This window comes from Metopolophium dirhodum, chromosome 1 (genome assembly GCF_019925205.1).
Source record: "Metopolophium dirhodum isolate CAU chromosome 1, ASM1992520v1, whole genome shotgun sequence".
In the NCBI taxonomy this organism is placed as follows: Eukaryota; Metazoa; Arthropoda; class Insecta; order Hemiptera; family Aphididae; genus Metopolophium; species Metopolophium dirhodum.
In genome coordinates this window covers 48,771,885-48,795,207 of record NC_083560.1, presented here as the reverse complement: position 1 = coordinate 48,795,207, position 23,323 = coordinate 48,771,885, and the positions used below count along the sequence as shown (strand labels likewise).

The 23,323-nt window shown below is 28.5% G+C and overlaps 2 protein-coding genes across 2 annotated transcripts in view; one reads left to right on the top strand and one right to left on the bottom strand.

The window, feature by feature from the left end:
• Window positions 1-23,323, bottom strand: part of LOC132935959 (rho guanine nucleotide exchange factor 6) — a 223,271-nt gene that overhangs the window by 131,259 nt on the left and 68,689 nt on the right. The gene's annotated exons all lie outside the window — the stretch shown is intronic.
• LOC132934149 (ryanodine receptor) overlaps window positions 1-23,323 on the top strand; it is a 62,751-nt gene that overhangs the window by 32,408 nt on the left and 7,020 nt on the right. The window contains exons 60-91 of the mRNA XM_061000425.1: window positions 36-154; window positions 221-331; window positions 397-499; window positions 583-718; window positions 789-870; window positions 939-1,102; window positions 1,177-1,366; window positions 2,891-3,006; window positions 3,128-3,285; window positions 3,355-3,663; window positions 3,735-3,893; window positions 3,961-4,170; window positions 8,586-8,698; window positions 10,205-10,298; window positions 10,375-10,544; window positions 10,933-11,020; window positions 11,106-11,285; window positions 11,442-11,518; window positions 11,585-11,739; window positions 11,805-11,893; window positions 11,962-12,277; window positions 13,463-13,533; window positions 13,599-13,664; window positions 13,840-13,919; window positions 14,014-14,175; window positions 14,285-14,441; window positions 16,025-16,230; window positions 16,942-17,145; window positions 18,932-19,093; window positions 19,294-19,440; window positions 20,072-20,201; window positions 23,200-23,319. Of these exons, the coding sequence (XP_060856408.1) occupies window positions 36-154; window positions 221-331; window positions 397-499; window positions 583-718; window positions 789-870; window positions 939-1,102; window positions 1,177-1,366; window positions 2,891-3,006; window positions 3,128-3,285; window positions 3,355-3,663; window positions 3,735-3,893; window positions 3,961-4,170; window positions 8,586-8,698; window positions 10,205-10,298; window positions 10,375-10,544; window positions 10,933-11,020; window positions 11,106-11,285; window positions 11,442-11,518; window positions 11,585-11,739; window positions 11,805-11,893; window positions 11,962-12,277; window positions 13,463-13,533; window positions 13,599-13,664; window positions 13,840-13,919; window positions 14,014-14,175; window positions 14,285-14,441; window positions 16,025-16,230; window positions 16,942-17,145; window positions 18,932-19,093; window positions 19,294-19,440; window positions 20,072-20,201; window positions 23,200-23,319 (4,644 nt within the window). The remainder of the gene's footprint in view (window positions 1-35; window positions 155-220; window positions 332-396; window positions 500-582; window positions 719-788; window positions 871-938; window positions 1,103-1,176; window positions 1,367-2,890; window positions 3,007-3,127; window positions 3,286-3,354; window positions 3,664-3,734; window positions 3,894-3,960; window positions 4,171-8,585; window positions 8,699-10,204; window positions 10,299-10,374; window positions 10,545-10,932; window positions 11,021-11,105; window positions 11,286-11,441; window positions 11,519-11,584; window positions 11,740-11,804; window positions 11,894-11,961; window positions 12,278-13,462; window positions 13,534-13,598; window positions 13,665-13,839; window positions 13,920-14,013; window positions 14,176-14,284; window positions 14,442-16,024; window positions 16,231-16,941; window positions 17,146-18,931; window positions 19,094-19,293; window positions 19,441-20,071; window positions 20,202-23,199; window positions 23,320-23,323) is intronic.

The following is a 23,323-nucleotide window of genomic DNA, read 5'->3' as shown; positions in this document are numbered from 1 at the left end:
AAAATATACAAAGTATTACCTTTTATCAATTTCAGGTTGTGCTACCGTTAGTTGAGAAATATTTTAGCACTCATAGAAATTACTTCATAACGGTAGCAACAGCTTCAAGTGTCTTAGGCGCAGCTTCATTAAAGGAAAAAGAAATGGTCGCTAGGTAAAGTCATATTTATATATGAATATTTGATATATTTTATGATTTTATAATTATTTTGTATTTTAGTTTATTTTGTAAGTTAGCCAATCTTTTGAGATCTAAGTTAATGGCCTTCGGAGCTGATGTCCGTATAACCGTACGATGTCTACAAGTACTTGTCAAAGCTATTGATGCCAAGTAAATTCAAAAATTAATACTTATAATACAAATGTACGTTATAATATTATATTTCATATGTATAGATCACTCGTGAAAAACTGTCCTGAATTTATTAGAACTTCAATGCTTACATTTTTCCATAACATTGCTGATGATTTGGAACATACAATTCAAAATTTGCACGATGTATGCACAATTATTATAAAAAAACTATTAATTCAATTAAGACTATTTATCAAAATATATTTTTATGGTTTTTCTATTTATAGAGCCGTTATTGCTATCTACGAGGAACTCATTTGAAAACATCGACTTCACTATTTTATGTTAATGACGTAATTTTGCCAGTCTTGTCATCACTTTTTGATCATTTAGCTGCATACGAATACGGAAACGAGCTATTGTGTAAGAAATATTAATACAATTTAATGTTGTATTATACAGTTTAATTATTTGTACATTTTGTTTAAAATAGTGAACGAAATTCAAGTAGCCGCTTATAAAATGTTGAGTAGCCTGTATACCCTTGGTACAGATACATCGTTGACACATGATAGGTAATACGAAAATGTAAAATAAAAATATCATAGATATAATTTTTTACTAATAGTTTATTGTAATTTAGAAAATATTTAAAAGTACAGTTGGAAAGACATCGTCCGGCTTTCGGTAGTTGTTTGGGTGCATTTAGTTCAACATTTCCCGTGGCTTTCCTTGAACCTCATCTGAATAAACACAACCAATATTCACTTCTTAATCGATTTGCTGATAGTTCATTGGAAGCTCAAGGTAAATCTAATTACAATATATAACAAACATTTTGTTGTATAACCAATGGGCAATGGTGTGATTTTGTTTTTTAGATATAATGTCGAGAATGGAAGGCACTATGCCCACGCTAGAAACGGTATTAAACGAAGTTGATCAGTTTATTGAATCAGAAAAAACATATACAGACGCACCACATATAATTGATGTTATTTTACCATTATTGTGTTCATACTTACCGTACTGGTGGGCACAAGGTCCAGATAATGTTGCTCTGACCACAGGGTAACTATTGCATTACTTAAAACTATTAAAGAAAAAATAAAAAAGAATAATCAAATGAAAATCAGTCATATTTAAAATAGTTAAATGTTGCGAATCTTAAATCAATAGACTGTATATTAATTTTTATAATTTGAATTTCATTTTTAATTCCTCCAATTTATGAATCAATAGGTAATTTGTTGTAATGTGTAACTATTAGTATAGATGTATTTTCCACGGTTAACAACTGTTCAACATTTAGTAAAACGAAATTAATGATTTTATTTAAAATAATAGGTCAGTATAAAATTAAATTACAGACTTAATTTTATTACCATACCCAATGATAATAATATAGGAGTTCGACTAAAAATTATTAGTTTAGAATATATACCAAAAACATATAAAATCACACAAATAGAAAATAAAAGAAAAAAACGTATTTTTCAATAATAACAATCCCGTTCAGATGGTCATTGGTGGTCAGTGATTATTTAGACTATGTAAATGTCCAGACAAGTGAATTATGCGTTGTTGTCCTAATATAAACTACTGGCCAAATCTAACATTACTTGACAATTATTTTATGGCCATTTAAATTTATTAGTTTACATAACTAGAAAACAATAATACATGGACAGCAAAATATGTGAAAGTAATAAATAATATTATACGAATACGTCATGTAAGATAATAAAACGATATTTCCCAATACTCTGTTTCAACTCCGTAATGTCTCTATATTGCCTGTACAATGCGCCGTCTTACAAATTATAGTTAATGGGACGTTGCAGGTACATATTTTTTTGTCTCAGTCTTACAAGTTACAACTGCATAACATAGCCAATTTTATGCTAAGCAGATAATGTTTATTTTCGCTAGTTTAAAAATTAGAGTAAATTGACCTCTTATGCAACTTAAAGGTAAGATTATTATCTAGAAAATAATATTATACTTTAATTTTAAAGCGAGTTATGAGTACCAATTATAAAATCGTAAATTGCTTGTACATCTTAAAATACTCAGAACTCATTTTAAAATTAAAATATAATAAAAAAAACCTGTATCATTGCTAAGATAATAATTTTGCCTTTAAATTTTATAAGAAGTGAATTCATTTAAATTTTTAAACTAATGGACTTAAACATGATCTGCTGAGTGTGAAATTGGGTATGCTCCGCACTTGTAATACGAAGACAACAAATGTCACTATAACGTCCACTTAAGTAAATCCGCACTGGAGATATAAGTTAGCGTTAGCTTTATGCCCATGCCCCATGACGTTAGATAGTTATGAGTGGCGTGCGTGTTAAATACATAACAAATTTTATTATATCATTGAATTCATTTTCTATGATAATTTTCACGAAGGTATTCAACTTACAAGAGTTACAAGCATATTAAAGTATACTAGCGCAATATTTATTTTTACTACTGCTTATAATTCCTATGGTAGGAATGATTGATTGTAATGATTTAATAGTCAATCCATTATATTATGATATTTATATAATGATACATTCATTAATGTAATATTAATTTCAGTAATCATGTCACAATGGTGACTAGTGAACATATGAACTGTCTATTGAAAAATGTTTTAAAGTTAATAAAAAAAAATATTGGGAACGATAATGCCCCTTGGATGACGCAAATTGCAGGTTAGTACTATCAATTAGTAATAGTTACTAATTGTACCTATTACCTTATTATTACCTTAAACTGATGAACTAATAATTGTGAATTTCATAATAAATTATAATATTTTCAATACCATTGCAGCTTATACACAACAAATAATTATTAATTCTTCAGAAGAATTATTAAAAGATCCATTCTTACCACTTGCGGAACGAGTTAAAAAACGTACAGAAACATTGTACCATAAAGAAGAGTCGTTAAGAGGATTTATAAAATCGTCTACTGATGATACGTCCCAGGTATTTTATTAACCTAATCTGACCTTTATTATTTATTGATTAATATGTACCTTGAATTATTTTTTTTAGATTGAAGCTCAAATACAAGAAGATTGGCAATTAGTTGTTAGGGATATTTATGCGTTTTACCCACTCCTCATAAAATACGTGGATCTTCAACGCAATCACTGGTTACGTAATAACATATCAAATGCTGAAGATTTATACAATCACGTGTCTGAAATATTCAACATTTGGTCCAAATCTCAATACTTTTTACGGGAAGAACAAAACTTTATTTCTGCGAATGAAATTGACAACATGATACTTATTATGCCAACGGCTACACGGAGATCAGCTGTTATATCAGAAACATCGTTAGGCGGATCAACTGGAAAGGTATGATCCAACATTTTTTTTTTATCCGTTTGTATATCTTATATTCGGCTTTGTTTATTTTTCATCAATAGAAAAAGAAAAAACATAGGGATAAGAAACGTGACAAGGAAAAGGAAATTCAAGCATCTTTGATGGTTGCTTGCCTTAAACGATTACTGCCAGTTGGTTTAAATTTGTTCGCAGGAAGAGAACAAGAATTAGTTCAACATTGCAAGGATAGATTTTTAAAAGTAAAAATATAAGTAATAAACAAAAACAAATAATATTCTTATGTTTGTTTGATTAAATCAATTTTAGAGAATGCCAGACTACGACGTGATACAATTTGTCAAAATTCAATTGACATTACCCGATAAATTGGACCCGGCTGACGAAATGTCCTGGCAACACTATTTATACTCAAAGCTAGGAAGCAAAAAGGGAACTATCGAAATTAAACCACTACAAGTCGACGAGGTCGCGGATAGAATTGTCGCTATGGCTAAAGTTCTTTATGGATTACACATGGTAAATAATATAGTTTGTACAATTATAATTTTTTTTAATAAGTATTACCATGCGAAAAATTTCAACTGGTTACCCAATGAAATAAATTGGACTCTTAATAACTGTCTCTCCCTCAAAAAAACAACCCAATGAACCAATAAAAATGAATTTTAGGTATATAATTTTATAAATTTACCCATGCTTTAAATAGGATAAAGTAAATATATTTATATCTTACCTTATTATTGGATATTGTGTCACTGTCAATTATTTAAAATACATATGCAATTAACGTGATTTTATTTAAAAATAAACCTCTTAAGTTTTGGCCAAATTTTTTATAAGGATAAACGAAGGCAATGCAGAACTAAGCAGACCATGGCCACTTGCATACAATTATAATATTAAGCTTTTGTTATGCTCATGTCATACACTTTAGTTGTAAATGTATAAACAGTTGATATATTATTTGGTAACAATGAGTGTAAAAAACATAAATTTAAAAGTTCATGAGTTTTTACTGGAATTAAAAGAGTATATATATTGTACAGCTGTAGGTATTCATTTTTAAGAGCGATTAAAGTTCAAATATTGATGACATAGGATACTTAAACGTATCAATAACAATTCATCCCCAAATATGTTTTGTTATTTTGTTAATTTTCAAACAATATTAATCGTAGTACACTAGTAAATAACTTGAAACGTTAGGTGTACTATTATCATTTTCTACATACTAAGAAATTCTGTGAGAATTCAAAATATTTAGACTAGGTAGTTTTAAGCTATTTACAGACATTTAAAATGTTTAAATTGTTTTAGTTATTTTTTCATAAGTGTTTATAAAAAAATGTGTCCTTCATCAAAACATTTAGAAGTTTAAAAATACGATTCATTATAAGTTACGATTATAGCAATTAACGAATATCAAAAAAAGCTACATAGGTCATAGATATTATGTACCTAACATATCGATATCAAATTTTGATACATTTTGTCAAAATCGCAATAATGTACAAATCATTTTTAGTGAAAAATGTATAATTCATTTAGCTTATAGGCTTGTCAATGTCAATGTACAAGGTTCCTCGTAAGTCGATCTTGCGGCAAACCTAAAATCTCAAAAAACATATTATGCACTATTTTTTCATATAATTGTTTAAAGTGTAGATTTTTATAAAATTGGTTATTTAAATGAAAAATTTAGTTAATTTGTTGTAATTTAAAAAATACTATTTATAGACTACATTTTTGACACATTAATATTATTTACTATACACAATGACATTTTTAAATTATTTAGATTTAGTTTTAAGATATTTATACCGCTAACCTAATCACACCGTTTTACGGTGCCTACGTCTGTATTCACTTACGAGTTAACAGCTAGTAATATTATTAATAATGTAAATTAATATTACATAATACAATATAATATGATTTAATTTTTGGAACAATTATTTTTACATACCGTATTTCTAATAAATAAACATATTACTATTATAATTATAAATATAACATATTATTAAATATATTAAATATTATCGTTCTATACATTGGATTCAAATTTAACAAATTCATTACAAAAACCTACTCAATGGTCTACTATGCGGTTAAGTGATTTCCCTGGTTGTATTTTTAATTTGTACCTATGTATAAATAAGTTCAAGTTTTTAATAATTTATCATGCACATGCATAACAAAACGTGACATTTATGGGTTCCAAATTAAAAGTAAATGCAATACAGTCATTATTTTTTCATTCTTTAATTTCAAATACCTTCCTACACTATTAAATTTAAAGAATATTAAACGTTACATGTTAATACATGTAAATGGACACTGTTTATAGTTTGTTTGGTATTTATTGTATACTGTATACTTTGTTTATCCAGAGAAACGCATTCTGGTGATAAATGATTATAGAAGTCATTAAATGCAAATTTAAAGGCCATCCCATTATTGGGACAATATTGGGGGTTATGCGATGTGTCATAATATAGACTGCGTTTTATCACGCTGGACAGGAAATATTAAACATTTGTATAGGTAGGTACTTCAGAAACAGATACAAAATTAAAAAGTTGAAGGGATAAGATGTCAAATTATAAAACTTTTTTTCAAAAGAATATTCATTTTAGAATATCTATTCTGTCAATAATAATATTTATGATGTACTATTTTATACATGATTCAACCTAATTTTTATTCAATCATTTTAAACTATATCGAAATCCATATGAATTGTATGTACCTGTTTGTTTGTTGTGGCTCAATTTCTATTTTTTAGCCTCGGTATCCACATAATTTTAGATGAATTTTAAATTTACTGAGCAAAATTTAGCGGTATTATAGAGTTTGTCACTTGTCAGAAATTTGTAAGTCACACACAAGTATTTACCGTATATATAAACATTTATTATTTTTCATATTAACTGAAATAACTGCCCAAGTTATAATGTTGAATAGAACACATTTTGGTGAGATAAAAAAAAAATACTAACAAATAATAATCACTAACAAATATCGTAAAATTAGTACGATTTTTAGTATACGGTATTTACTCGCTGTACCTATTACGATTTACGAACAGTAATTATTATAGTTACGAAAATTACTTTTTTTTAGGTATTATTTAATAATAATATAAACCATAAAATTGTTGCGTTTAATCAGTAATGAAATGAACACTTGAATGTAATGTTTATCGGTGTTATTATAATAAGTAATATAGATTTGGAGTAATGTTCAACTTCAGTCGTCATTCGTCAGATGATATTAAAGAGAATAATTAAATTAAATATTTTAATATTGAATATTGTTAGTCATTATAGAGGCTGAATCATCTGCTAACCTGATACAAGATAGCATCTTAACATATAAATATATAATTACCTATTTCAAAGTGTAGTTTTACATATTTTTACTTTTTATCATATAATATACTATTTATATGCATTATGTATGTACTATGTACGTGCTAACATATATATATATTTAATTTTATACATAAATACACAAGGAAACATAATATTGGCATAAATATCTAATCAAGATAAAATACAATAATTATTAAATTACGGACTGGAACCTTTTGAATTTATTGGTATCGGTTCCGGTACTGGTTCTCCAAAAATAAAATAACTGTTCCGGTTCGGTTCTGGTTTCTTGATAAAAAAAAATTAAAGGTATCGGTTCCAAATAATTTCAGTACCGGTTCCAGATAATTTAGTTACCAAAAAGTATAATAATTTTAAATACTTATCCAAAATGTGGGTTTAATTAATAGTATGAGAAATATTAGAAAACTCATTTGATCATACATAGTTTATACACAAAACAGTAGGTAATGCCATTAAATTATGATTTTATTTTTGAACCTAAAATAACCTTTTTAATTTAAAAATCCCGGTTTGGTTCCGGTTCTTAATACTTTAAAGATTCTGGTTCCAGAACCAGTTCTTGTTGGTTCAGTTCCAGTCCCAGTTGTGATCAATAGCAATTTCCCACCTGTTAAACTCATGAATTAAAATTAAAATTAAACTAATTACTCACATAATATATTTAGATAAAATAGTTTTTTTTTATTAAGGGGATTCCCCACCTGTTAATTTTCTATCCTTGTCTAACACACGCACGACATAGGATTTTAGACGTGTTCTTTTCCAAACATACTAATTGATCTAATGCAGGCATGCAGCGATAAAAGTTCTAAAAATAGATTTAAATTTTTGTCAAGTCTACTTGAAATTGACTTCCCACATTTTTAATATTATTCCCCAAATTCTAAAAATGTTATATTAAAAAAGAATAATTAAAAAATTGTCATAATTCAATTTTTGGAGAAGTTAAAATCAAAAAATCAAAAATGTGGGAAAGCTGAATTCAAGCAGACTGGACATCAAATTCAAATCTGTTTTTAGAACTTTTATAGATGCATTAGATCAATTTATTGGTATGTTTGGATAAGAACACGTCTACAATCCTATAAATCCTATGTATTAGACAAAGACAGAGAATAACGGGGTGGAATCCTTTTAAATTATAATTAATAATAATTTAACCGCATTAATTCATAGATGTAGTACTGGCATATTATATGTTATAATTTAACATTGTTAACCTACTCTAACGAATAGGTATTAATTACAGAGTAGGCACACAACTTAATAGTTACATGACTTATATCCATTGACAAATGTATCTATATAAGATAGTTTTCAACATTTTCATTTCCTTATAATATGATATAATATAATCTTAAATAAAATAAATTATTTAATTATGTATGTAGATACACGCATGTCTATGCATTTTATTTTGTTAAACTTAATTGCGAATTAATTTTATAATTTATAAACTGATGTCTAGGTAGATTCAAAGTGAAGTAGCTCAACGCAATAACCTAGTTAGTATGTTTTTTTTTGTTTTGCTAGATTGATCATCCTCAGCTTCAAAGCAAGGCGATTTATCGATCAGTTGTATCGACGCAACGTAAGAGAGCCGTAATTGCTTGTTTCCGACAACTCTCACTCCACGCTTTGACCAGGTCTTTTAGAGGCTTTTAATATTTTATAATTTATCCGTTGTGTATTTTATAGAGCCTATTTTTTTACTGCTTTTCTAATTGATAATAATAATTGTGTGTTATATTTTTTGTATACAATTAATAATAATACCGGTTTTACTTTTGCTTTGCAGTTTAATAAATTAATCCCTCGTTAAAATAAATAAGTATATTATATAAAAATATATTTTATATTAAGTCATTTACTAATTCTTTGGATACTGTCCTATGTCATTTACAGTGATTATTGATTATTATTAATACTACCTACCCATAAATATATTATATTTATCAAATTAGTGTATGTTAAGATGCGTACTCGTATGTTATTATATTTAAAATGTGTCACGTCTATTTGCCTCTAGTCATGTGCTGTACTGTATTATTGAAGGTACCTACCTAAACCTACTCACCTATAGCTACTACCTACCTGGTGTTGTCAATTATTATCCTTATGTGTCTAGTGATATAAACAATCAGCCAGTGTCGTAGCCAGGTGCACGTACCCCCCTCATGATATATACTATATAGGTACCCCAACTATAAGCATTGTAATATTATATAAATTCTGAGTTTATATAATATTACAATTTAATTCATATAACATATCGGATATAATATCATAATTATACTATAGTATTACATGCATGTAGAACAGATATTAGTGTATTACATAGTACCTACCTAGTTAAAATAAATTCAAATGCCACTTCGTTTTTCCTCTAAATAGAATCCTGGCTACGGTACTATAATAATAATTATTAAACCGTGACGTCGTTTTTATTATATACCTAATTGTGTGTACCTAACCTTATTTTTTTGAAATTGTATGCAATATGTAGTTGTCCCACAATAATAACCAATTGCATCGGCTGGGATGGAGAACGATATTATCGGTTGCCAGAAAAAGAGCCGCTATAGCCTGCCTTAGAATGACTCCAATATACTGCATAAAAAGGTACCTCTAACACTCGCTTGATTTTAATTGAATACTCAATGTCTCTGCTGTGTAAGTTATTAATTATTAGCTTCGGTTTACCAAAATTCTCTTGTTTTTGTATTTTTTAATTACCTATCTAGTTGCACTCATAGATTTTCATAGATGCACTATAACCATAATTGATACTATATGCACGTATGTACAACAGGTATACAGTAGATTATCATAATAATCAAAAAATCAAGGGGAACGCAAAATGAACCTAGTATAAATCTAAGGTTTTGATAAAATTTGAAGATATATATATTTATATTACACGTCTACACCTATAATCTGATGAGAACTTCAAGGGTGATGAATAATTCTTAAATATAGGGTTATAACGAATCAATTGTATAAAATCTACTGTATATTATGTTTTTTTTATTAATTTGCTTCATACAATTTTTACAAATAATTACCTAATTAATAATGCTGTTAACTTACTTGAACTACTGTAATTATTAAAATTGCTTTAAAATACAACTTTGGTAATTTAAACATTTTAGACACCGTGCAGTTAATATTTTCGTTCGTTCATTTTACGAACTTTGGCTTCAAGATGAAAATATTGGACAAGAGGTTATGATTGAAGATCTCACAGTTAGTTTCAGTTTTAATCAATATATTTTGCTATCACATGTCAAAACACTATAAAATATAATTCGTTTGATTTTAGCAATCATTTGAAGAGGCGGAACTTAAAAAACGTGACAAGGAAGAAGAAGAAGGAATGGCAGATCCGCTAAATCAAATGGTTACTACTTTTTGCCGAGGAGCCATGACCGAGAGAAGTGGTGCTTTACAAGAAGACCCTCTTTATATGTCTTATGCGGATATTTTAGCTAAGTAAGTATACTTATAATTTTGTGCCTAGTACCTAGTTATATTTAAAGACATGTCTGGTAGAACTACACAGTTAGTATAATAATTTTTAGTTAAAAGTTATAAATTATAATAAACATTCCAATGTTAAAATGTATACCTAAATACAATTTAAGTTTAATAATATATATTATGGTTCAGCCTCACTTTGTACCGAAAAGAAAAATTTCGTATGTTTGTATAGCCGTACAGATATTGTTATATTTCGTTAATTATATTTACTTAAAAATACATGGTTTAAAACTCAACTTAATTTTAAGCTAGTAATGTGTTATAGTATTTTTATCACAGCTTAAGCTGATCACACATAATTTTTCTTTATCACGTCGGATAATATAAAAATTCCCTGTAGGTCTTGTGGTGAAGAAGAAGAAGAAGGCAATAATGAAGAAGAAGGTTCTACTGGTAACGGAGAAGAAGAAGGCGGCGCTTCTATCCACGTAAAGTGTTTATACTAATTATTGTGTTGTTAACTTAATGTTACCTACCTAATATCTAATATCTTCAATATAATATTTCACATAGGAACAAGAAATGGAAAAACAAAAACTGTTGTTTCACCAAGCCCGATTGGCCAACCGTGGTGTCGCAGAAATGGTTTTGTTGCACATATCAGCTTGCAAAGGTATACCTAGTGAAATGGTTATGAAAACGCTTCAATTGGGAATCGCTGTTCTCCGTGGTGGTAATTTAGAAATTCAAATGGTAATTATAATTGAGAATCATAATGAATTTTTCTTATCAATTATAAAATGTTTACTAACTATCATACATTGATGATATTACAAAAACATTTTTTAAATGTAAAATGTTTATCTTAAATAATATATAACGTTTAATAATAAAAGTACTTTATAATAGGGTATGTTAAATCATTTAAAAGAAAAAAAAGATGTTGGATTTTTTACTTCAGTTGCTGGTTTAATGAATTCATGCAGGTACTATTAATTGAAATAAAAAACAATTATATAATGATCCATTCACGAGTTTTACTTTTTTTTTAGCGTTCTTGATTTGGACGCTTTTGAGAGAAATACCAAAGCTGAAGGGTTGGGAGTAGGATCGGAAGGCGCTGCTGGTGAAAAAAATATGCACGATGCCGAGTTCACTTGTACTCTATTCAGATTTATTCAATTAACTTGCGAAGGCCATAATTTAGGTATGAAAAAATTGTTTTTTATTTTTTTTAATTGATTCTTAAATGTTTACAAAATGTTTTTTCAGAATGGCAAAATTATTTAAGAACACAAGCAGGAAATACTACGACTGTAAATGTCGTAATTTGTACAGTGGATTATTTACTTAGACTTCAGGTATAAAGCCGTATTAAATGTAAATAAATAGCAATGTTAACCTAATCTGTGCCCGGCCATGATTTCAGGAATCTATAATGGATTTTTATTGGCATTATTCGAGCAAGGAGCTAATCGATCCAGCAGGAAAAGCAAATTTCTTCAAAGCAATCGGTGTCGCCAGCCAAGTTTTTAATACTCTATCCGAAGTAATTCAAGGACCATGTACTCAAAATCAACAGGCCCTAGCTCATTCCAGGTTATGGGATGCCGTTGGAGGGTTTTTGTTTTTGTTTTCACACATGCAAGATAAATTATCGAAACATTCTAGTCAAGTAGATTTGTTGAAAGAACTATTGAATTTACAAAAAGATATGATTACGATGATGCTGTCCATGTTAGAAGGTAATAAAAAAGGACAAAAACACATGTCTGATTTACTTTATAGGCTAATAATATGTACTTATATTCGGAAATGAAAGAAAGTTAGATTTCGTTTTTAATACTAAAGTCCAATACTAGGTTAATAAAGATATATTTTATATACATAAAATAAAATATTTTGTTATTTAATAGGTACTTATAAGTAGGTATATTATGTTAAAATAACTTTATAATATTAACTTCACAATGGAACATATTATGAGGACATGCGTTATTTTACCGTTTTCTCTTATTATACCTACCGATCTAAAAATGTTGTATGGTCAAGAAAAAATAAAATACAAAAACTATGTGCATTCAAAGAAAAAAAAATAACGTATATATTACATACTATTATACAATATATTTCTAAACAACTAATACAATTAGTAACAATTTGTTAATTAAACTGATTAAACTGGACTAGATATAACCTTGTATTGTAATATTACTTTGTTAAAACAAAATTTTGGTTAATTCCGAGAGAATAGGTATTATAATAATATTAGGTGCATAGGCTGTATACATAAATCAGATGACATATAATATTATATTATGAATTATGATACGATATAAATATAATATGATAAATATGTAGGTGCGTCGTCTTGGCACCCATAAATCGTCAAAACCTCCCATAACATATCTCATTGTTATGTACCCGATTTAACCTAACCTAGCCTTTTACGCAAAACCGAATCCCACGTCCGGGTGCTATAAAAACATCGTCCTGGCACCCAGAACCACCAAAAGTCAACCGATCGATTCCGCACCGATCTCAATTTTTTGGACCCATTTGAACCCTCCCTAAAAATGTTTGTACCCCTCTCCCTTTTATGCATAACCAAATCCCCCGTCCGGGTGCTGTAACGACGTACTGGATACGACGCTGTGTGCCAGGACGGGGGATTTGATTTTGCGTAAAAGGGAGAGGTGTACAAATTTTTTTATGGAGAGTACAAATGGGTGCAAATCGGGTACAAAACAATATGTGAGGGGGGTTTGGACGATTTATGGGTGCCAAGACGAAGCACCTTAAATATGTACATATTACAATTTGAAATCGTTAAAGTTTTATAATATAGAATCAATCAATTAATTCTATGTGTTACTTATCATACATTTTATCTACCTATTCAACTTTAAAAACAAATGTTAATTGTACAGGAAACGTTGTTAATGGAACAATTGGAAAACAAATGGTTGACACTTTAGTAGAATCGGCGTCAAATGTCGAGGTACATATTTTTCGTATAAAAGTTGAATTCAAAATAACTAATCATACTTTTATTTTTAACTCTAGTTGATATTGAAATATTTTGACATGTTCCTGAAACTTAAAGATTTAACGAGCTCAGCAAGCTTTACGGTAATGTAATAAAACTCAATATAACAGTAGGTATTATAAATTATAACTAATATAATTATAATAGGTTTTAATTGGTCTGATAAACGTAGTTGATGTTGATATTACTGACGTCTAATTTGCGAAAATAAATTATATCGATAATATTTTTCTTAGTAATTTTTGTTGTATTTTATAGGAAATTGACCCCAACAACGATGGCTGGGTACATCCAAAAGATTTTAAAGAAAAAATGGAACAACAAAAAAGTTATACTGCGTACGTTTTGTCGTTTAAAGAAAATTTAATAAAATTCATCAATATTATAAAAAAGTTATTTCACGATTTCACGAATACATTTTACAATTTTCAGAGAGGAAATTGAATTTATGTTACAATGTTGTGAATCTAATCACGATGGGAAAATTGATTATATTGGCTTCACAGATCAATTTCATGAGCCATCCAAAGAAATTGGTTTCAATCTTGCCGTATTGTTGACCAACTTATCGGAACACATGCCAAATGAACCTAGGTAATTTCTAATAATTTCCATAGTACCTCAATATTAAATATACATTTTAGTTTAAGTTTTGGTTCAACGAATTTTTTTAACTACATTTTGTGATTTGTGAATTATTTAGATTAACAAGATTCCTAGAAACTGCTAGTAGTGTTTTGAACTATTTCCAACCGTTCCTTGGAAGAATTGAAATTCTTGGTGGAAGTAAACGCATAGAACGGGTGTACTTTGAAATTAAAGAATCAAACATCGAACAGTGGTTAAAACCACAAATTAGGGTAGGTGTAATATAGCTTGAATTAAAAATTACCGAATTTGAATTCGTTTCGTAACAATCGTCATGTTACTGTGAATGTCTGCAATTGGTGAGTGCTGACAGTCACTAGTTAATGTCGTCATACACCAAAGTCATTGGTGAATGTTGACATATTGATTAATTGTGTATTGTTTTTAAACATTTACTAGTGAATGTCGACATTTAAATAACGTCAATAACGATATTGGTGAATGTTGGTAATGCCGATATTATTTAATCTGATCTGATAATACTATCTAATATTCTAGTACCTACCTATTACCTAATACACAAGGTATTGTACAAGTTGATAATTTCAATAAAATGTTTTATTACCTTACCCAGCGACTTACTATGTCTGGATAACCACCATGCTATGCTACCTCGTTAACATTTAGAATAATATTGTAAGATAATTTATCTAGATAATTCCCAACACTGCATTCAACGTAGCTATAGGTATATTTTACGATTGATTTGCACAATAACCAAAACATTTTTTTCTTAATGGAAACTACGTGAAGTATTTTATAATAAATTCAATAATTTAGTATCTAAAAAAAGACATGATAATTCTTTTTTTCTATCGGCTGAAAAATATAATTCAATTAGTTTGTAGATAAACCAACTGACAGAATAAAAGAAAAAATAATTTTGAATAGAGAGGTAGCAACCACAAGTCTCCAAGTATAAGCCGTAAAAATGTTGAGAACCTCAAAACAAAAGTTTCTTCCAGCTAATATAGGGGAAACTGTCCGTATTTGAGTTCCAGATGTTGATCGTAGTAAAATGGAATGGATCTCCAAAATATATTAGCTGTAGTATTCGATATAGTAGATAAGCTAGCTAATAAATTAGCTATCAAAAATGGTGTTATAAATCAACTATACACCAGAAACCAGCTTTCAGTATGTAAAGAAAATGTAATATCAATCACTGAAGCACAAATGGATCAACAATTTTTTTTAAGTTTCTGCATCAAATTCATCAACCAGTAGGCAAGGGTATACACGATGTAATTACAAAACAAAGTGCACCACAAAAAATTGTGGTTGTAGAAATGTTGGCATTTTATGTAGTACAAAATGTCATGAAAGTTTGTCATGTTGCAATAAGTAGAATAATTGTCGCCGTTTTTTTTAAATAATCATAATTTGTAATTGTATGGCAAAATTATCAGAATTTAAATTAATAATACAGGTATAAATTAATAAAACTAATTATTAATATTTATAATTAAACATTAAATTGTTTCTATTTTATATTATTGTCTATAGACTATAGTACTATACTATAATATTAAGTGTGAATATGTAACCTATGTCAACGTTAACCAAAACCGTGTTGTGTATGTCAACATTGACCAAAATCCTAATGTTAACATCCACTAGTACATTTTTATATTATTTAAATTTTTCAACATTCACCAATTTAGAAGGTGTATGTCGACATTCACTAGATGATTGTCAGCACTCACCAATTGCGGACATTCACAGTAACAGTCGCTATCTAGTATATCTATATACCATACTTATATAATATTTGTACTTACGTAATGTAATTTAGGAATCAAAACGTGCGTTCTTTTATTCGATCGTCACTGAAGGTGGTGATAAAGAGAAATTAGAAGCATTTGTTAATTTCTGCGAAGACGCCATATTTGAGATGCAACACGCCAGTGGTCTTATGGCAGTTGATGATGGATCCGGTATAGGTGGTGGAAAATCTAGAAAAACAGCGTACACATATATGGCAGACGACGAAGAGACCAAGTAAGATGGATTAAAAACTCATGTTTAAGTTGCATAAACCAACAAATACCTAATATTTTCTCGGTTGTCGGATGTTATTTTATAGACTATAGGTGAGTAGATAATTTTAAATTTTACGCTCACATTCACTACCTATACAATTGATAATTCATTAGATTTGAAAATAAATAATTTATTGTTAAAAACTGATTGCATCCCAAACGATTCTTTCTCTAGAGAAAAAGGTGGAAAAAGAAAGATGTATGTGTATCAGATTGAGAAATAAAACACTACAACATGTGTAGGTTGTATGTAGGTGCTGTAATATTTTGTATGTAGAAGTAGATTCTAGATTGTATATTATTTGTATACGTATGTAATATTAAAATAAAATAAAAGTAGGTATCTTTTTTTTTAAACAGTAGTTGTTTTGTACTATTGTCTATTGCTGAACTATGTATATGATAGTGGCATATCTCTTAATAAATTCTTTAGTATACAAATAGTATGTTACTTCTTACAGTTTAGTATAAGTATAACATTTCTATTATGGAATGTAAAAAAAAAGTTAAAACAATATTGGTTTTCTTAACTATTTGGAAATAAAAAGTTTTTTTTAATCATAACTGAATGATACTAAAACGTCTAATTTTTTTCTTATCTTGATTTTCCATTTATATAAAATCTATATTCATACTTTTATTGATTGACAATTTTTACCTGTGTTTTAAGGACGGCAAAAGATCCCATTCGAAGAGGCATACAGGCCATCAAATATGGATTTCACCTACTGTTCTTCGTGTTGTCGCCCACAAATATAAAAAACAAAATCAATGAAATTCAACAAATGAGTGTCATTGAACTGATCACTTCATTTTTCAAACTATGGTTTTATTTAATATTCTACACTGGATATAGTGGAGTTTACGTGTTAAGGTTTGTTATATTTTATGAAAAACTTACAACCAGGGACTGAAACCTTTTGAATTTATCGGTATCGGTTCCGGTACTAGTTCTCAGAAAATAAAATAACTGTTCGGTTCAGTTCTGGTTTTTTGATAAAAATAAACAAAGGTACCTATTGGTTCCAAATAATTTCGGTACCGGTTCCAGATAATTTAGGTACTGAAAAGTATAATAATTAAATACCTACCTATCCAGAATGCGGGTTTAATTAATAGTATGATGAATATTAGAAAACTCATATGATCATACAATTTATACACAAAACAGTAATACCATTGAAGTATGATAAATACAATTATTTTATTTTTGAACCTAAAAGAACCTATTTAATTTTAAAATTCCTGTTTGGTTCCGGTACTAAATTCATTAAAATGAAGGTTTCAATTCCAGAAGCAGTTCTTAATATTTAAAAGGTTCCGGTTCCAGAACCGCATTTTTTAGGTTCTGTTCCAGTCCCTGCTTACAACATAGAAAATTGTTGTTCAGCTGAATCTATTTTCTGTCGTTTATTTTAACGTAGGTCATGTTGAAGGCTTTTATTTAAATTTAAATTTTAAGTGAGTTATGAATTTTTATGATTATATTTTTAAAATGTAAATTATATTATTTTACGTATAGGTATAACTCATTTTAAAATCAAATTATCAATTGCAGAATCGAACGAAATACCTTCATTAAAATTGATAATAGAATATTTCACTATAATATTAAAACTAAATATAATAAAAGACTTCTGCACTCGGATTTGCTATGTTATACGCATATTTTGTAAAATGATTATAATAAAATTCAGATGTACCTATAGCGTCATTAAAAAAAAAAAAAATTATACAAACACGTAAATTAAATGTCTTATTTCAAGCTCTCCGATTAATTTAATATTATTTATTTTGCCATCGAATAATTTGAATATAATATTTAATCTAGATTTTCGACGTATTTTATAATTAATTATATTTTAATGAATGATAGCTATTTTTTAAATAAAAACAAACAGAATAACGAATAACGAAATAATATACGATCACGACATTATACCTACATAATATAATTGATTGAACTATATTGTATCCATATCCCATGTACCTAATGTCCTATATTATAGCTATTTTACCTAATATACCTACCTACCAACAGTATATAAATTAAATTGAAAGTCAGTAGCCCTATTTCAAAATCTAGTGTGTATATTTTAGTGTTCCTATTATGTATAACTATGGTCACCATTTTACATAATATACAACAAAAACAATTAAAAATACTTTCGATTTTTAAAAATTTGTAAAAACTATTTTATGGAGTTACTTATCTATTGATAATATCTAAAAGAAACTATTTTGAAAACCACTTCAAAAATATAACAAATTGTTTCACTATTTCACTTTTTTTGTGACACTTTTTTTCACCTATACCGAATAAATAGGTAGGGGGTAATTAACCTAACCGTAATACTTTACAATTTGTTGTATTTTTTAAAATATAAATTATTCTTATTTATTCAAATCTCAACCGATTTAAAAATCGTGTTTTCAATATTATTAATACATAGCTAATTTTGAATACTGAAAAAGCCTTTTTCTTTAGAACAAAAATAAATTAAATCCTTTTTGGTTTGCTTGTAAACCATGGTAAAAGGGTGGCCATTAGTCATATAATATTTTGTTAAAAAAACGGCAATAAACTACATTTTGAATCAGGGCTACTGACTTTCCAAATTTTCAATATTATGTAAAACATTATAAATACTTACATCCAGGTATATATCTCGCATTCTCATGCAACTAATGAGTGGCACGCAATCCGAAGAAACAACTGTTGAAGTTGTAGAAGAAAAGAGCGGATCGTTCAGAATGCTGCCTGCATTACCATCTTCGGGGATGGACGAACCACTGTCAACACTTACAGATGGCAATAATATGTGTGTATTCTTGTAGTCACGTTTTCATTGGCGAAATTTGGGGTGGAGGCTAAGCCCCCTCCTTTTTTTAATTTTGTAGAATCACAGCCCCCACCGTTCAATAATGTCCCCCCCTGAAATTTTAATGGATTTCCGCCTATGCACGTTTTCGTTTTGTATACCTATTAGTTTAATAATAAATGTATATAATTTTATCGTAGGAGAAAAAATTCTGGTTCACCTGATTCAAAACATTTAAAATCAAACTCAGTTGGGGACGTTAAAGACGAAACATCGGCGGAAAACCACGAAAAAGAAGACGGCATGGATGGCTCGGACGTACAAGCGTCGTTTGTTGATCTATTAGTGTGAGTCCATAGTGAAGTACCTAATATTATTTAGCACTCGTACAATATGCTATTGTTAATATTTTATTTACCGTAATTTTTGTAGGTTTAATAATATGGTATATACAAATGAGAATTGTCTAACTTTTGTAATCCAGTATTTCTATACTTTACCAATTTTTTAATTAATAGTGTGTAAGCTATCTTATACATCCCCAAGGAATGATTTAAAAAATTTTCTGAACAACCAGTAAACTGAGTGCCATCTCTATATTTCTTAATTGTAATTATAGTATATCAGTGGCTCTACGTGTTTCAATGTTACACTTTAAAAATATTGAAAAAAGTTATTACGTTTCAAATTAACTAACTCAAAAAAACAGATATTTAAAATAAATTTAAAAAATACTAACTACCTATATGACTTAGATAAACGTTTTTACCATCAACATTTTTCTAAAAATTAGATTAAAAAATTGGCTATTTTTCATTTTTTTATATAATTTATCTAAATTTTTATTTTCAATATTAATTGTAGACTACTATTGTAGCACAAGTATCCATGAACTTTTTGTAGTAACTTAAATTATTTGGTTTGGTTGTTTAATGAATTTCAATTTATTTCTATATAACTGTTTGTTTTGATTTATAGAGGTGAGTCGGCTAGAAAAGATTCTATTGCCGGCCCTGAAGTTTTGGCTCAACAACAGGCCGTTATGGCAGCAGTAGAAGCAGAAATCAAACAGAAGAACTCTGTCGAAAATCCTAGTGCATTTTCTACGGTATCTATACTATATCAACTGGCGCATAAAACTTCCTTTAGATCTAAACTGCGTACCTACTACACTACTACCTTTTTAACTAAGAATATACATTTTGAACTATCAAAATTAAATACAAAATTTTCTAGATTGTAATCAAAATTACCTAATTTATTAATCATATCACGCATAAAATTCACAACTGATGGTTTAGTTTAACTTAATTTTTCTATTAATTAGGTAGGTACCTATTTTAGTTGATGCATAGCTGATTAGCCATAGCTATTCTAGCCCGATACAGGAACTTCAGTGACAGTCAAATGATTTTGTCATGGTGTAAGGGGGGGGGGGGGGGGGGAGACGAGGGCCATGAGGCTAATTTGGTTTTTTCCTGGTGGGATGAGGCTAATTTTTTAATGTACGCGTTGATAGTTGAAAACATAATTTAAGGATTATAGATCAATGAATTAATTAAAAACATAAGCTAAAAGTTAATTGATAGATAGGTAACAACTGTACATAAATTAATAAATTCATTATTTTCCCTGCAGTTTATCTAATAAGGTACTTCACTTGGCCCTCAGCGTCGGGTTACCCTACAGGCAAAACAATCAGGTGATTGGAGCGGCAAATTTGTTAGGGCGGCAAATTTGCCGCACTTAACAAAAAAAATGTATTTATAAAATTATATTATAACGTTTTATAAGATGAGTATTAGCAACTATGTTATTAACTCAGTAAAATACTGAAATGGTTTTGGTGAATGCGATCAACTAGAATTGTTATTATTAGCGAATCTATGTTTTTCCCGGAAACGGTTCATATTAAATATATATGATTACACAATACACATATTATTATACATTATGGCGATAGCCGATATGACGTTGTTTTTGTCAATTATATTTTATTTTCGTGATTCTATTACTTACAATTACAAAGAATGTTATACACATTCTTTAATCCTTATCATAACATTATTCTGCTTATTAGTATACCGCGACACTGCAACTTGTGCTACGAGTGTAACGACGTCTTTATTTATTTTTATAATAATTCTTCAAAGTATTACATCACAATGAGTGATGGTAGAAAAAGGAAAAGTGGTGCAAGATACAAAAAGCTGCGAGAAGAGCATGAAGAAAAAGAGAAAAGGGTTATTCAAAAAATAAGAAAACTCGATACTTTTTTCACAAATTTAAAAAAAAGTAAAAACAATTTACTCTATATTTCTATAAAATAAATATTTTTTTTTTTAAATTTTTGATGACACGTTCACTGCGGTTAGGTTAACCTGCTAATAAATTGGTGTCACCGCACAATATTTTACAATACAATGTGTCTCAGCCGACGCTTGAATAAAATAATATTAATTAAATTATATCAATTATATAATATCGCCCTCGTACCACTTCGCCATATTTTGGACTTCTTTGTTGGAACGATTTAATAAAACAAGCACAGTTTTACAATCAACATCAGCTAACTTAGAACATGTTGTTGATCTATACAAATCTTTAATTGATTATGTGAGTGAAATAAGATCTGATGAAATGTTCCAACAATTCATTGGTGAAGCAAAAAAAATTAGAAAAGAAGAATATGAATTGGACAAAAAACGTCGTCTTAAGCGACCCCTTTTATGCGACGAACTAGACGAATGTAGTTCTAGAGCAAATGAAGTAGTTTTTGATGGCAAAGACAAATTAAAAACCGTTTATTTTGCCGTATTGGATCAACTCAGAAAACAACTGGAAATGAGACATTCTGGGTATGAAAATATTTACGATAAATTCAAATTTTTGATCAACATAGACAATAAGTCAATTGATACCGATGATATTGTCCAAGGAGCCAACAAACTCCAACAGTTTTATGAAACGGACATTGACGAAACCACATTTACTCAAGAATGCATACATTTCAAAACTTATATGCAACAGAAAAAAAACAACAACATCAAAGTTTGTTTACATTTTTTAGGAATCAAAATTTAGAAGAATTATTTCCGAATGTAAGCATCGCTTTGAGAATATATTCCTGTATGGCGGTTACTAATTGTTCAGCAGAGAGATCGTTTTCGTGTCTCAAAAGAACCAAAACGTATTTGAGATCTACAATTGGCGAAAATCGATTAAATAATTTGGCTCTCCTTTGCATTGAATCTGAATTAGTGTCGACAATTGATTTTCAAGACTTAATCGAAACATTCGCTAACTTAAAAAGCCGAACAAAAATATTTTAATAAATTTATTATATAATATTTATAATATTTTAATAATATTTGACGATTGTATTAAATTTAATATAATAAAGAATTATTAAACTAACAATGTATTTCTATATGTATTTTGTTTTAAGTATAAAATGAAAGGGCGGCAAATGCCCTGCTTGTAGGCGGCAAATTACTTAATCCGCCACTGGGACTGGGGTTATATCTACGATTATAGAATAACCTCATAATTAAAGAATTTATAGATATTAAAGTTGTAAATTAACGTTTTAAATATTATATTTTTAACTTAACTACAAAAGTAATGAGAAAAACCCTAAAAAGTTAGGTATAGTTTATTCGTCTTTTTTGCTTAAACAAATATTTTCATTTAGCTTAAATCACATTTAATAAATAAGCCATAAGGTATTTTACCTCTTTGTGGCTCTACCAGAGTTTAATATTTTTTATAATCGAAAGAAAAAAATAATTTTGATATCAAAAATTGTAGATTAGGTATATTTAGGTATATTTTATCACATTATGAAAAAAAGTTATTACCTATTATATTAGTTTCTTTATAAAAATATCAATAATAGGTACCCACTAGTAACCTAATAAACTACACATACTATTCTAAATATTTAAAAAAACTTCATGGGGAGTATATAATATCACCCTTACCCACCCCTAATTTTACCATCACGAGGAACTTACTTAACTATAAACAATTTTAACGCGATCGTAAGATAAATATTTTTTCTGGAGTACTGCACAACACTAATAATTTGTTTTTCCGTATTTTAGATCGATATCAACGCATACACTCACCGTGCATTGAGTTTTTTGGCAAGAAACTTTTATAATTTAAAATACGTCGCACTAGTGTTAGCTTTCTGCATTAATTTCATACTGTTGTTTTACAAGGTAC